This window comes from Aethina tumida, chromosome 1 (assembly GCF_024364675.1).
Source record: "Aethina tumida isolate Nest 87 chromosome 1, icAetTumi1.1, whole genome shotgun sequence".
NCBI lineage: Eukaryota > Metazoa > Arthropoda > Insecta > Coleoptera > Nitidulidae > Aethina > Aethina tumida.
In genome coordinates, this window is record NC_065435.1 from 44217538 (window position 1) to 44232340 (window position 14803).

Consider the following 14803-nt stretch of genomic DNA (forward strand, 5'->3'; position numbering starts at 1 on the left):
ACTGAGGGCAAGAGTACTGCACTGATTATTTTCAACCTTAGACTGGTATGATGAATTCAAGATTACTCAATTATTATTATTGTCAAAATTGAATCTGACATAAATAAGATGAATACATTGTATATGAAAAAATAAATAGAACATTTTTTAAATTTCATAATATAGATATAGAAAATAAAAGAAAACAATATCCCCACACTCTTTGATAAAAATAATTAATCTAGCAAAAATAGGGTGAACCTTGAAAATTGTCAAGGCTATCTGGCAAAGAGTAGAGGTATTACATCTATTCACTTAGGTACAGCTCTTTGAAATTACAGTGGGTTAGATTTGACCCAATAATACCAGTCAAATGTTAAAGTTCAACTTAGACATTGATTGATTAATCAATTAAATCGAAGTATTCATAAAAAGGTATGTCATTTTATTTATCTTTGCATCAGTGTTTTACAGGTTTGTGCAATTTATAATATAGTATATTATCTTATGGGGGTTTAACCATGGTTCTAAAGATACTTTTGGTTCTAGAAAATTATTTGTACAACTTGAAATAAAAGTTCTTGTAGAACTATGGGCGAAAAATTAACAATAGGATTTGCTACTCCATATTGTTGCATATTTTTCAGCTTTATTTTCTACACTTTAGATTTAGTCCACAGTCATACTCTTAAATATTATGATTTACAGAATATTCTACATTATTACTAATGTCCGATAAACTGTTAATATCTGCCAATTCGGCATCGGTTATAAATCGACTACTCGCTTCAGTAAAGCCCATCGAAATTGCGGTGGGTCCGATTTGACCCATCAGTACCAGTTGATTGTTAAAATTCAACACTGACATTGATTAATTAATCAAAAACCGAAGTATTCATAAAAAGGTCTGTCGTCTTATTTATCTTTACTTTGGTATTTTACAGATTTGTGCAATTTATAATACGGTAGAATCTCACGAGAGCTTAGCCGAGGTTCTAGAGGTACTTCTGGTTCTAGAAAATTATTTGCGCGACTTCAACGGATTAGCAGATTGGTTTCGAATAAAGTGGACCTACGAAAACACACCGCCCTTACAGCGTCCTAATTCACTAGCTTGGGATATTTGCAAAACTACCCTGACTACTGCAACGCCACGCTCTGGAAAATCTACTCCTTGCGTGGGATCGGGCAGAAGCAGCCCAAGCGTGTCTGGCAAACTGAGTCCTAAGCCTTTGAATCCAAAGAAACTATCGAATTCCTGTCCAACAAGTCCGTTACCCATATTTGAGGGGAGAGAGATTAATTTAAACGCTGAACAAAGTCCGAAAAAGGAAGAAGAGCCATCACAGGAGAAAACTAACCAAAAGAGTACACAAGAGACAGAACAAATGAAAATCAAGTCAGAATTAAACAACAAAGAAAAGCAGACGGAGGTTAAGACGTCAAGAAAAGTTGCCCCCAAAGCTGACCCAGTAAAGAAACGGTTGGATGCTCAGAAAGCAATTGATGGAAAAACAAAAGTCGTTCCAAAAGTAAAAGAAACTAAAACTGCAATTACAAAAAAGGATAACAAGTCTATCTCTCCAAAAACTACACCTAGATTAACAAAGACCGGATGCAAAAGTAATGAGGATCTCAAAACCAATTCAAAAGAAAAGACTAATAACAACGAATTGGCAGCAGAAGTGACGAAATCCGAGAAGTCTAAATTAGACTTGATCTTACAAGAACCCTCTGAGTTCTCAAAACAGACCACCACCGTCAAGAACATCGACTCGCCGAGTGAGGATCAAAGGACCTACGACACTCTAAGAAAAGTTGGAGTACAGAGTGCCGAGAAAAGCACAAGTACGGATGACGATTATCCGAGATTGCCGCCAGTAAAAAAACCAAATGCCGTGAAGGTTCACCAAGAGTGCCAAACTGATGACACTGAAAAGAAAGTGCAATCAATTGCAAAAACGGCAAAAATTGAAGCTAATAAATGTGCTAAGCCATTAGCAGCGGTACGACCAGCATACTCTACAGCTTTGGGCAGGACCGTTACTGTTACGAAAGCTGCAATACCTCGACCGAAATCTGAAACTAAAACTGCTGTTGTACCATCAAAGACAGTCAAACCTTTTACCGCAACAAGAGCAGCCGTTACTGCTAAAAATGAAACAACAAGATCCAGAGCTATGGGTAGAACTGGGTTAGCTCGAAGCAAAACGTTAGGGGATATGAAATCGAGTGGTATATCAAATAATATGAAAGGCAAATCTGCCCAATCTAAACCGCAGTCTACTACACAACTTCCAATAAGCGTAAGAAAACAAGATGTCCCGAAACCGCCGATGTTGCAAAAGAGCTATTCAACTCTTTCCAAAAAAGATATAAATAAAATATCCTCGTCCAATGAATGTGCCAGTTCCGTTGAGACGCTAGTGAACCAAGGACATTCATCTGAAAACATTAATATTTCAAACAATAGTCTAGCCAGTTCAACCGAAACCATAAACAACGACAACAACAAAGGCGATGGGTGGCTCACTGTGAAGAGTAGGTCCAGATTCAAGCACAGCAATGGTAAACCAAGAAGATCTGACACGGCTTTGTCCTGGGCTACGAGATTCCATCAGGTCAGTACGACTGCAAGTTTACCAGCGCTAGCCTTATTGCCAGAAAACGGAGAGGTTTCCAAACCCGCAAAGTCTATTGACAAAAGTGTTAAAGAAAATCTCAACACTTTGAAGTCTTTTGATACCGCCAAAATTGAAAAGAAGGTATCAAAGCAGTCCCACAGTGCCCCAAGTAGAGGAGTTGTTAATAAAAAGTCAAACCAGGACAAGAACAATGCGAATCAAAACAAGAAGAAATCTTCTGATAATAAAGAAAATGTGAATAAAAAATTGTCCGATGGGGAATCGGAAACTGACGACGAAACTAAATTTAAGGAGGAAGATTTGGATACTGAAGAAGAGCATAGGCAACTGTCTGAGGAGGAGGACAGACTGACTAGAGAGATAGAAGACCTCCAACGTTTGGAAATTGAGGTCGACACGGAAACCGACGGGACTGAGACGGATGGTGAACTCCAGGGAGATGTTGAGGATGCAGAAGAGGCCGACAATGAGAATAATCCGGAAGATAGTGATATGTCACTAGAAGCAAGATATGAGCCAATATTGGCAGGTAATATATACTCATTTATTGTATGATTTATTCTTTTTTTATTAAAGTGTCTTAACAAATGTAAAATGTAGTTCATCGTAAATGAATATTCATGTATTAATGATTATTGCGATGAAGTTATGTTTATTAAAGAGAATTAAGCAAGTGGAACGTAAATATAACGAGGGAAAGTAACTTTCTTTTTTATATTTACTTACACTTTTTTGTTACAATTCTAATTATAACCTGATCATTGTTATGTGCCGTTGTTGATCTTGTCACACTCTTCAAATATTGTAATTTAAAAATTATCAGAAATAAACCAAAATCATTAAACATAGGTAAGTACTGTATGTGCATCGTGTGAAAGTAAACTGATGAGTTTTCGCTCATTTTATGTTATTGAATTTATTCTAGATATGTCTTGGAGCGATAGAATCGATACATTGGCAGTCCTTGAGGCACTAAGCGCCCGCCATCCGGGTAGGGCGTTGCAGCTTCACCAGAAACTTTCAAATCCTGCGAGAAGAAGAAGTCTAACGGAAACATTGAAAAGATATCAGCAGAAGCAGGCGCGTGCACAGCAACGCAGACAGGATTTGCAACAAGAAAAGGCCCAAAAATTACAAGCCCTTTTGGCAAGAGTGGAAGAAGTGAAAGCCGCAAAATTGCATTTGATCGAACAGAAAAGAATAAGAATGGAACTCCGGTTGAAAAAAGCTGATCAAAACCGTCGTAAACATTTGAAGGGCATCATTCGCAAGGCTCACGACGAAGACGAGAAACTAAGGGAGATTGCCTTCATCAATGAGTTGGAGGCGCAGAATAAACGGCACGATTTTATGAAGTGCTGTTTGGAACGCAAGGATAGGATCCAAGTGATGAAGGAAGATCGCAAAAAGCGGCTGGTTGAGAAGGCAGCTAAAGAGGCGGCTGTTGAAGAACGCAGAAGGCAGCTAGAGAAAAGCAGACTGGAAAGATTGGACAGGTTGCAGGATGAGAGACGTCAAAGGGATGAGCGCATCGGACAGCAACAACAGCAAAGGGAGCGCGAAAGGCAGGAATTGGCTCGTGAAAAGGCTAGAGACAGAGAGGTAGACTTTAATAAATAAATAACAAACTAAACTAGTTGGTGTCATATTTTAGGAACGACTGGTGGCTCTGCATGAGAAGCAACTTGCGACTACGCAGAAATTGCAAAAGAGGATTGAGCAGAAACAGGAAGACTCTAAGAGACGCCATGAGGAAAATATGGAACACATCAGACAGAAGGCTTTAATATTATCTATTTTGAAGTGCCACAGTGAAGATAATATGGCACCTAACATCATTCCTTATCAAACGCAGAAAATATGCATGGTCTGCAATGTTCTGGTAATATTAATCGTTACTATTACATAAACATTTCCAATTATTCTAATTGTTACTACTTTATCCACAGATTAGATCCGAAGTATACTTGATGAGTCATCTACGTGGGCGCTTACATCGGGAGGCTGTTGCCAGAGCCAATCCCACTACTTTAAGTGGCAGTGAATTGAGACAGTTCAATTTGAGACACATTGTAGATGCACCCATTGATAAAGAAGATCCCAAAGTTGCAGCCGCCAAAGAAAGGGGCAAGTCCCTTAGAAAGAGGTGTAAGAAGATTCGTCAACGAATGGCCGCTAGAGGTCTTGAATACGACACCCACCACAAACCAAGCAATCTAGAATCCGCCAATAAGAGATGTCTTAACAGAAACATAAATACAATTGGGTCAATCACCACACAAGCCAATCAGGGCTTGTCGTCTTCTAGCTCTAGTCAATTGGACAGAATACTCAATGAATTGACCAGATTGTTGTCCAAGGGTGAATATAATGATATACTCATGTTCCAATGCGTCGGCGGCTTTCCTGTTTTGGGAAAAATGCTTACTTTACTACAAGAAGGCAGCACAGCAATTTCTGTTAAGTGAGTACACTTGTTGATTAATTGTTCACTTAATTCAATACTATACAACGAAATAATTTACAGAACACTGGTAAATGCATGCAATTTGTGGCAAATAGCATGCAAAGGAACTAATGGCTCGAAAAATTGCGAGTATGTGGTGCTTTCAAATCGTTTAACGACTGTGATCGACATCCTTAATATGAGATTACAAGTAAGTTATTTAAATTAACTTATTAGATTTAGGTTTTAATGAGAAAACTCAGAACAGAATACAACAGAAATCTTTAACACGCATTTCATTGATATCGGGGAAAAAATAAAACACAAAACATATTTTAAAAAACTGTCTACAAAATCATTTATTTATTCTAATTTTACGCAGCACCACGAATTAATGTATTCTTGTTTCTGATTTTCGACTTCGTCAAAGGGTAGATGCCAATAATTTTCGATTTTTTGTGCGCTTGGAGTGAACGGCAACGGATATTTGAATACAGGTTGTCCTCTAGCATCAGTTCTCAGAAACTGATGCTGTCTTTGGCTTAACCATCTATTGAACAAAATTTTGTGTTTAACAGATTTTAATAAAAATCTGTGACTCCTCATTAAGTCCCTGGTAACAATTATGGTATTTTTACCAGAATTGAGACCACAGTAAAGTAAATATGGATCATCTTCTGAGATATTTTGTGTTAGGAATACTGTGGCAGAGTTTTTAATATAGTTCCAGGTTTGGACAGGCCACCTATTCATGTGTACTCGTCCTAAAAAATAACAATTAATTGGTAAAACATATTGAAACAATGTTTTATTAGTTACCTAATACTAAAACCTCTTTATTTTGACTAACAAAATATTTAACAACATTGGCCAACAGAGTCGAGAATACATGAGGCGATTGTCTGGTGCCTACTGAATAAGCAATATTAAGGCCATCAAGGACAACATCAAATTTTTGTTTCCTTGCTATGAAATTTTCAAACCTTGACAATTCCTGTGGGTTAGTCTTAACAAAAATATCTTTTCCTAAGATAATGTTGTTCAAAATTTTATCTTTTAGTTCCTCAAATTCCTCATTTGTTAATTCAAATTTCTTTAATTGTTGTAAGCAACTTCTGCATGCTCCTTTTGTGTTCACATTTGTTAATTTTATTGAGATTTTTAGCGTTTCAGACATTCCTTCAAGAGTTTTTACTACATCATTTTCTATTCTTATATCATGATCTTTGAGGAATGTAAATAATTCTTCTAATTTACCATGTATTGATGCTTTTGCCCTAAGCTTTTGTAAAGATTTTAAATATGAAATGTATATTATAGACTTGGGATACCTGTTTTTTTCTAGAAAATGTTAAAATCTATTATGAATTTTATAAAATTAATTTAAAAAAAATTACCTAACATCTCATTCAGATATTTCCAAGCTAATTCAGTTTCTCCATTAAGGAATGCGGCACTGATAAATGCACTATAAGCAGCATTATTTCCTACAGTAGTGACTTGAATTTCTTTCAGTAAATCTTCACAAGACTTCCATTCATTGGTAATGGACAGAGCCATTATCACATTTTCCAATGTTATAGAATCCAGTACAGGATATTTTTTTCTGAGTTCTTTGTATATAGATAATATTTCAGTCTGATCTGAAGTAGAACTTTCTATAGAGTTCTTCTCATAAAGGAATTTCAAGTATTTGCCCACCGTGGCCAAATTGGGTTTAATTTTTTCATCGTTTAAAAACTGATAGTAGCTTGTAGCCAAATGATGCTTATCCGCTTTTGTACAAAACCCAATTATCGATGAATCTATATTAATTGGCGTGAACGTTCTTCGTTGGTCGTAATCTAAAAGTTCACTTCTCACTTTTCTCCAGTCCTCATTTGATGCGATTTTTTTGTTTTGGAAAACTTTTGATAAGATTTCATCGGGACCCACCCTCTCTCGAACCTCGTATGTTTCATCTCTGTAATGCCTAATTGTTATGTTTCCGGTACATTTTATTGTTTTAGAGAATAATTTTCGGTGGATCATTTTAAAATCACATTTGGTTTTTGAGGTTAGGTTGTGGTAAATATCGGTGTAGGCGCGGAGTATTATGCAACAATAAAGTAAATAGTAAACGGTGTTTAGAAATGGATAAATTGATTTTTATAGATTTAAAATATTTCCAATATATTATATTTGGACCAGTACTATTATCTGAATATATGCCGTTGTAGATAGCCAATATTTAAAATTTGTTTTACATTTTATATATTAAACATAAATATAAAAAGTATTTTTTTGAAAACTTAAAACTAGTAAAGTTGTTTTTAATTTATTTAAGAAACAAAAATAATTTTCCAAATCAAAATGTTTCAGTGTTCAAAATTTAACTTTATTTTCCGTTGCATAAAAATCCGTTTTCTATATATGCATTAATTTTTATGATGCAATATAGATGGCGCTTCCATGCGATAGGTTTGATGTTCGCACATAGATGGCTGCTAAACTATTGTTTTTGAAGGGAACATTACGGGACTTGTTTCGAATTTGAAAAGTAGATGGAGTCATGATTACCAAGTATATTTGTAGTTTCCATAATTTTAATCGTCTAATAAAAAAAACATATGATTTTGGCGTAACAGTGACAAAAATAAAATTTTATAGCTCTGTTCATTTTTATCTTTTATTGCAAATATTTACGTGTTAAATACATTACTGGAATAAATTGTGACGAATTGTTCAAAGTATTGTTGTGTATTTTAATAATTAATACTCCTGCTGTTACGACTTCCTTACGTCTACGTCGTAAGAAAAGCGTTTCCAATACAGCAACAAACCGAAAATTAATCGAAGTAGTGAGTTTCCCCCCGCATGCTTCGCAAAAGGAAACTTGACATTTTTATGCCCCGACCAGTTTGTGCTGGCACACAAATCAACAATTTTATATTTGCACAAACACATGTACGTGCGCATAAACTAAACTTTTAAGGCGGCAATAAAACGTTATGGGCCCTTTTTCGATTGCCGGGCGGGACCGGGTCCCCGCCGTAAAACGTCTCCGCCGCCCGTCTTTAAATTTAATCGTGCATGCAAAGAAGCGCGCCCGTAAGCCGAATGACCAGCGGTCCATTTGCCGTCACTCGGTTCGGATTCGTCTGAATAATGGAACGCGGCCCGCGGATTCCGTCCACCCCTTCGTTTTTTTTTCTCTTCCTCCACGGCTGATCGCACTCGATTTGATTAAATCCGAAATCGTCGTTTCCGCATCCACTAATGTCACTGTGTCACACTGTTTTTTATTGCACAATAAATTGCGTTGGACGCACACAGTGAATTAGATTCGTGCATGTGTAATAAAATATTATTTTTTGGTTCTCGTTTACAGGAACTGGGAGATTGTGAGGAGAATCTACCTTCAGAACCGTTATGTACAGCTTTGATGCAGCTTCTAACAACCGTTTTGAGAAACATTCCCAGATCCGTGCCCGCCTCGAGGGTCCAGGACATCGTAAGGTAGGACACCGATTTTATCGCGTCATGATATTTATTTACAGGAACCGTGAATAACAATGCGACCTCGTGATATTTATAAAACAAATGTGTATTTAATCGGATCCCTATTTATTTTGTTTCTACCTCACAATCGAACGATACGCTTATCTTCGGTCCGACAATAGGATCTGGAGCGTTTTGTTTAAACAACATTCAATTCAATTAACCGCTATCGGGGTACTGTACCTTGAGCCACCCCTGCATTCGAGGCGGGGGCGGCAGGCGAGGCCGCTCCTCGCTTTGTACAACGCACAGTGAATTGAATGAAAGCCTAGGAACGGGACAAAATGTACAAAACCACCGTGAATGGTTTTCAAACTTCCTACATCGCATGCTATAAAATTGTTATTTACAATGTATTGTTCGATGAGATTACATTTCTTTGTGTGGAAAACTCTAAACATCTCTGAAATGCCTTTAAAATCTTCGTCTTATTATTTTGCAACGTTCTACTGAAGTAGAATTTTGAAGTTTAAACATACAACACAATATATATTAAATTATATATAAAAATATATAAAATTGGTATTTTTTTGTTAGTTATTATAATTTCAAAGTCATTACTTCATATTTATACATTATGGTCTAAAAATTGCGTATTAAATTTTAGTCGTATACCTCTTTAAACTTTTGGTAGAATTAAACATGATTTTTTTGGTGAGTTGTCTTTTGAATTTAAAACTTTTTGAAATAATATAAATAATGTATTTTTTATAAGCAATGAATGTTTTACTAACTTTTCTAACAAAATTACTTCTAAAATGTCCTATGCCACTAATTTATTTAATCAATTCATATATTTTTATAAATAATATTTTTTATTACTTATTACAATTTCAAGCGGTTTACATCCATTTTTTTTTTCTTTTTATTGTGTGTAAAATTTTCAAATAATAATTTTTTTATTAGTTATCACAATTTCAAGTCGTTTTATCCACTTTTTTATCTTTTTTTTTTTGTAAAAATTAGAAAATGTCAGCTTAAGTTTATTAAACATCTGCGTATTTAGAACTATCTAATAATTTCTCAAAAAATACATATATTTTTTATAAATAATAAATTTTTTATTACTTATCACATTTTTAAGTCGTTATACTCATATTTTTATATTTTTCTGTGTAAATTACTTACAAAATGTCAGCTTAAGTTTATTAAACATCTGTATATTTATAACTATCTAATAATTTCTCAAAAAATACATATATTTTTTATAAATAATAAATTTTTTATTACTTATCACATTTTTAAGTCGTTATACTCATATTTTTATATTTTTCTGTGTAAATTACTTACAAAATGTCAGCTTAAGTTTATTAAACATCTGTATATTTATAACTATCTAATAATTTCTCAAATAATACATATATTTTTTATAAATAATAAATTGTTTCTTATCACAATTTCAAGTCGTTATATCCACTTTTTTAATATTTTTCTATAAAAATTGATTAGAAAATGTCAGCTTAAGTTTATTAAACATCTGTGTATTTAGAATTATCTAATAATTTCTCAAATAAAACATATATTTTTTATAAATAATAAATTTTTTATAACATTAAAATTTCAAGTCGTTATATCCACTTTTTTATATTTTTTCATAAGAATTACTTAGAAAATGTCCGCTTAAGTTGATTACACATCTGTGTATTTAGAACTAACTAATAATTTCTCAAATAATACATATATTTTTTATAAATAATAAATTGTTTATTACTTATCACAATTTCAAGTCGTTATACCTACTTTTTTTTAAATATTTTTCTAAGATTGCTTAGAAAATTTTAGCTTAAGTTCGTTAAACATCTGTGTAATTGGAACTAATTAATTAATAATTTGTCGTAAGTATTTTATAATCATAACTCCTTACAGTGGTTAGTCAATTTTTTTATTTTGTTCTCTAACAATTGATTTATAACATCTGTAAATTATGAACAAAATAATAAATTGTGGAAAGTAATTCGTAGGCATTGGCGTAACACTTCTCTATTCTGGTTGTCGGATCGATTCAAATTTTTCGGAATATTTTCGACGCACTGTGCGTCATCCCCCCAGGAAAATACAACTTACAATGACGGGCTCGTTGCCGTAACACCCCTTGCCGTCATGCTGCCCTGGTTTGATCGAATTAATTATTCATAATCCGCCGCTCCCCCGAGCCTCTGCACACACACACGATGCCAGGAGAGACTCTGCCCGTTTTCCTCCTTAGTCTCCTTGAAAAAAAAAAAATATATATATAAATATATTTTAGATTTGCCGCCACGATCGCCTTTAGTTTCGACCAAGGGGATTTCGGTTTCTGGTATATTATTTATTTCATACAACTGTTTTGTTTATTGTTTGCTGACGGAAATATTGCAGGATATCTAAGGAACAAACGAAAGTGTAAAGTTTGGTAAATTTATCGTCAAAATAGGGGAAATATTTCCCCAGCTGGCTATGCATTTGGGGTAAAAGGGGTCGAATTCCCCAAAGGTAGCCGCAATGTGATGCGCAGATTGAATTTCGATACACAGAATTGTGGAGAATGAAAGCGATGGTGGTATAACTTTGTTTTAACAAAATATTTATAAAATATCTAATATTTTCCTGGAATTGAAGTGTATTAAATCGTATCTTTTTATATACAGGATTAGGTTAGTAAATAAACGTCTCTCCTGTTATGTAATCACCACGTTAAAGTGAACTTTGTTCAAAGTAATAACGCTCCGGTCCCTCCCGTTGGAGCGGCCACCTTTTGACTGTAGTAAAGTCAAAGTCCGGGGGCGGGTAATAATTAGCGAACGTCCCGGGAAGTTTTTACGGTCCTGCGAGATGACGGTAAGAGGCCGACCGGGAACAATTAGGAGATGTCGCACACCTGGAGCCCAACGGGCGAAGGCAAGAGAAGGCAGCAAATCGAATTATGCGGCTGCGTTGTGTATTTCGGGACATTAGCGACGGTGTGGCCCCTTATTCTGGTGGCCGTGTCCTCACATAAACGTGGATATATGGGAGCGGCCCGTTGCGGTGACTGTGCCGCCGAAGCCGCCGTCACCGACGTCGGCCGCGTCTACGTCCCCCCGTTAATCGAATTCATAACGCGTATCGCATTTGCCGCCCATTAGCAGATTACTTGGGCCGCCCCTCGCCCCTTATCCAAAAGGACGAAGGGACCGGTTCGAACGCCGCCGGCTTCGCGCCACCTCCGACGGTGCATGGCGGCCTGCTACTACCCACCTACGGGTCGGGTCAATGATTGATGTCGGCGCATCCACCATTTTTCTCTATCGCGACAGTTTATTTCGTGTTAATTTCGCCACTAATAATTTTAATGGTTTAATGAAAAAACTATTTTAGTTTAATATAATCATAAATCTCATATTTAATGGACGTAACAAATTACTATCACTGATAAAATACATGTAAATTAACAGCCTATAAATTGTGTTTTTTCGTGACTGTACAGTTTGTCATGAGTGAAAATTATAAATTGCACTTTGCAAATTTACATTTTCAAATTATTATTATATTGAATACTACAAATGAAATTACATTACATAAATGCAAATAATCCTAATCAAAATAATTGTTTTTATATTTATAGATTTAATCAAAGTATAAAAAAATTAAGTGTAATCATAAATAATAATAAATGTGGCAAATAATAAAAAGTAAATATGTACGTTATTTATACAGTTACAGATTTAATCTGACACAAAATTAATTAATTTTTGCACAATATTGATATATAAATTTATTGTTTAAATCTATTAAAATGTGCTAAAAATTCATTTCAACTTTTTTGAAATTTGACTGAAAATCAGTCTGTAAATTTTTAACCGTTAATCACTTTATAATTTATTCCTATATTTCGATTTATTTTATTTTAAAGTTATAATATTAGCTATGTACAGGATGTCACAAAGTAGTTATGGTTTATTTTTTTTATGCGTTCTAAAGCCTTTACAAAAATTGATTTTTGGCAGAAGTGTAACAACTTTTTAATTTATTTTTTTTGGACACGGTATAAATTTTCTAATGTATTGTGGTGAGAGAAATAGGAGAAAATTTAAAATTCAATATTTTATATTTTGTGGTACTATTTAACAATACTTTTAATGGTGAGAAATTGTTCCAGAGAAACACTCTAGAGAAAGGGGAAATAATAATTTGTTTGAAAAATCAAGGCCTAAATATTGCTAACGTTGATGTTATTAACAAATATGAAACATCACACTCATTTGAAAATGTATTAAGAAAATGTCCTAACGAAGAACTAACTCCTTTTATAGACAGACAAATTGGAAGAATCAATCATGTCTTGTTTACTAAGCAAATAAAAAAATTAATTGAGTCATACAATATCAGTGTGCCCCTTAGAGCAATCAAACGTCCACTGAATGAACACTACTACTAAGAAATCATTGATATCAAAAAATAATATTCGAACAATGCTAAAGTTTGGACAAAATACATTAATTATCCTCCAGAATTTTGATGAAGAGTACTTTTGGTGATGGTTTTAAGTTCTATAGAATAAGTTTTGGACCCTAGATATACTTCAAAATCTTTAAAACAGAGTGGTGGAAAAGTTATGCTTTGGGGTTCCTTTTCTTGGCATCGTATAGTGTCGTTACTGAAAATTGTTGGTAAAATGGATCGTTTCAAGTATGGTATAGAAATATCATGAGAGATGTAATGTCAAGGATTACATGGATTTTTAAGCAAGATAATGACCCCCGAAGTATGCGTCCAAATTCTTCAAAATTGGTGGAAGTTCTCGATTGATCAGCGTAAAGTCCGGATCTAAATCCAATTGAAATCTTATGGAATATGGAGTCTCGAATAAAACATCAAAAACTGTGTGGTTTAGATGAATTGTGATTATGATGTAGTACAAAATTAATAATTGCAGAACAATTATTTTAAATAAAATATTTCTATTCCTTTTAGAGGTGTGAATTTCGTAATTAACAATAAAAAATAATGTGATCTATTTCTCCAGCCACCAGTGTATATCAAACAATTTCGAGATAATATGAGCAACTTTATTATGTCACAATTTGTGCGTAAGTGTGTGAATGTAAATTTGCTTTTTAAATATAGTTTGACCAGAAATATTGTTATAACTTATCTAGAGTTATAATTTTTAAGTAAATTATATAATTATGTAACTCTACGTGTTTTTTATATGTAACCAATTTAACTGCAGATACTGTTTTAGAGTAACATTTTACGCAAATAAAATGTTGTTTATAAAATGGGTCGCATTAAAATTTGGCTGTCGATAAAATACGGTAAAAAACAAGAAAATTCAATTTCCATTTTTTCGCTGAATCGTGTTTAAATAACAAAATATTCGTCGTCCTATGCAAAATTCAATAATTCCCCCGTCACCCTTAAACAACCCCGTGCCACCCCCGGAACAACAATCCATCGCCATGATAAATTATTCATGTCACCCGACGTTTTCGGGCGCTATCACTGATAACATCAATTTATTTGCTGCAAATACAACATTTCCCTAACCGCTATTACACAACAAAACACACACACACGCCCGTACATCTCTCCTCCTCGATCTTTTGTTGCGGCGGCCTCATTCAAATCTAATGCACCTACATTTTGAACGGCCGTCATCCGATACCTATGCCCACCCGTCCAACCCCTGGAATATTAATAGTGTTCGGTGGCGGACGGAATGGATGGATGACGGATATCGTCGCTGTTTGAATTTATGTCGATTCTCCGCCGCTAACGATCGAAATGCTTTCAACGAATTTAACCTTTCGTGTCCACGAAGGACAAGGACAATTTCCCTAATGGACGGTTTCTTCATTTTATAATTGATAACGTGGCACTGCATGGGTTTCCTCAGGTTGGTTGATTTTGGCACTGATTATAAACATGTTAGAAAAATGCTGGGTTAGGTGTCCTGACTTCAGTTTCTCTAAAACCTTGTCCAGTTAAATAACGAAAACTTTCTCCAAGTCAATTTTTGTCAAGAATAAAACATTGCCTTGAAAGATACTACAATTTTGTTTAAATAATATTTAAATAAATTGTTTAATGAAATTATTGCTAAATATTCTTTAATAATATTTTGTTTAAATTACTTTTATACAATATAAAATTATCTGTGTCGGTCATATAACGATATTTCACTGAATTTTTGGTACAAATTTAACATTTTCATTTATAAAATATTGAAACA

The 14803-nt window shown here is 34.4% G+C and overlaps 2 protein-coding genes across 2 annotated transcripts in view; one reads left to right on the forward strand and one right to left on the reverse strand.

The window, feature by feature from the left end:
* The window catches only part of LOC109605058 (S phase cyclin A-associated protein in the endoplasmic reticulum), a 53005-nt gene that overhangs the window by 411 nt on the left and 37791 nt on the right, over nucleotides 1–14803 (forward strand). The window contains exons 3-8 of the mRNA XM_020021630.2: nucleotides 924–3153; nucleotides 3550–4226; nucleotides 4279–4506; nucleotides 4574–5088; nucleotides 5152–5281; nucleotides 8441–8568. Coding sequence (XP_019877189.2) covers nucleotides 924–3153; nucleotides 3550–4226; nucleotides 4279–4506; nucleotides 4574–5088; nucleotides 5152–5281; nucleotides 8441–8568 — 3908 coding nt within the window. The remainder of the gene's footprint in view (nucleotides 1–923; nucleotides 3154–3549; nucleotides 4227–4278; nucleotides 4507–4573; nucleotides 5089–5151; nucleotides 5282–8440; nucleotides 8569–14803) is intronic.
* On the reverse strand, nucleotides 5402–7133 carry LOC109605069 (mitochondrial ribonuclease P catalytic subunit). Its single transcript, XM_020021641.2, has 3 exons — nucleotides 6468–7133; nucleotides 5890–6411; nucleotides 5402–5834 (listed from the first exon to the last, which is right to left on the reverse strand). The coding sequence occupies exons 1-3, from the start codon at nucleotides 7099–7101 to the stop codon at nucleotides 5434–5436; spliced, it is 1557 nt and encodes a 518-aa protein (XP_019877200.1). The 5' UTR covers nucleotides 7102–7133; the 3' UTR covers nucleotides 5402–5433.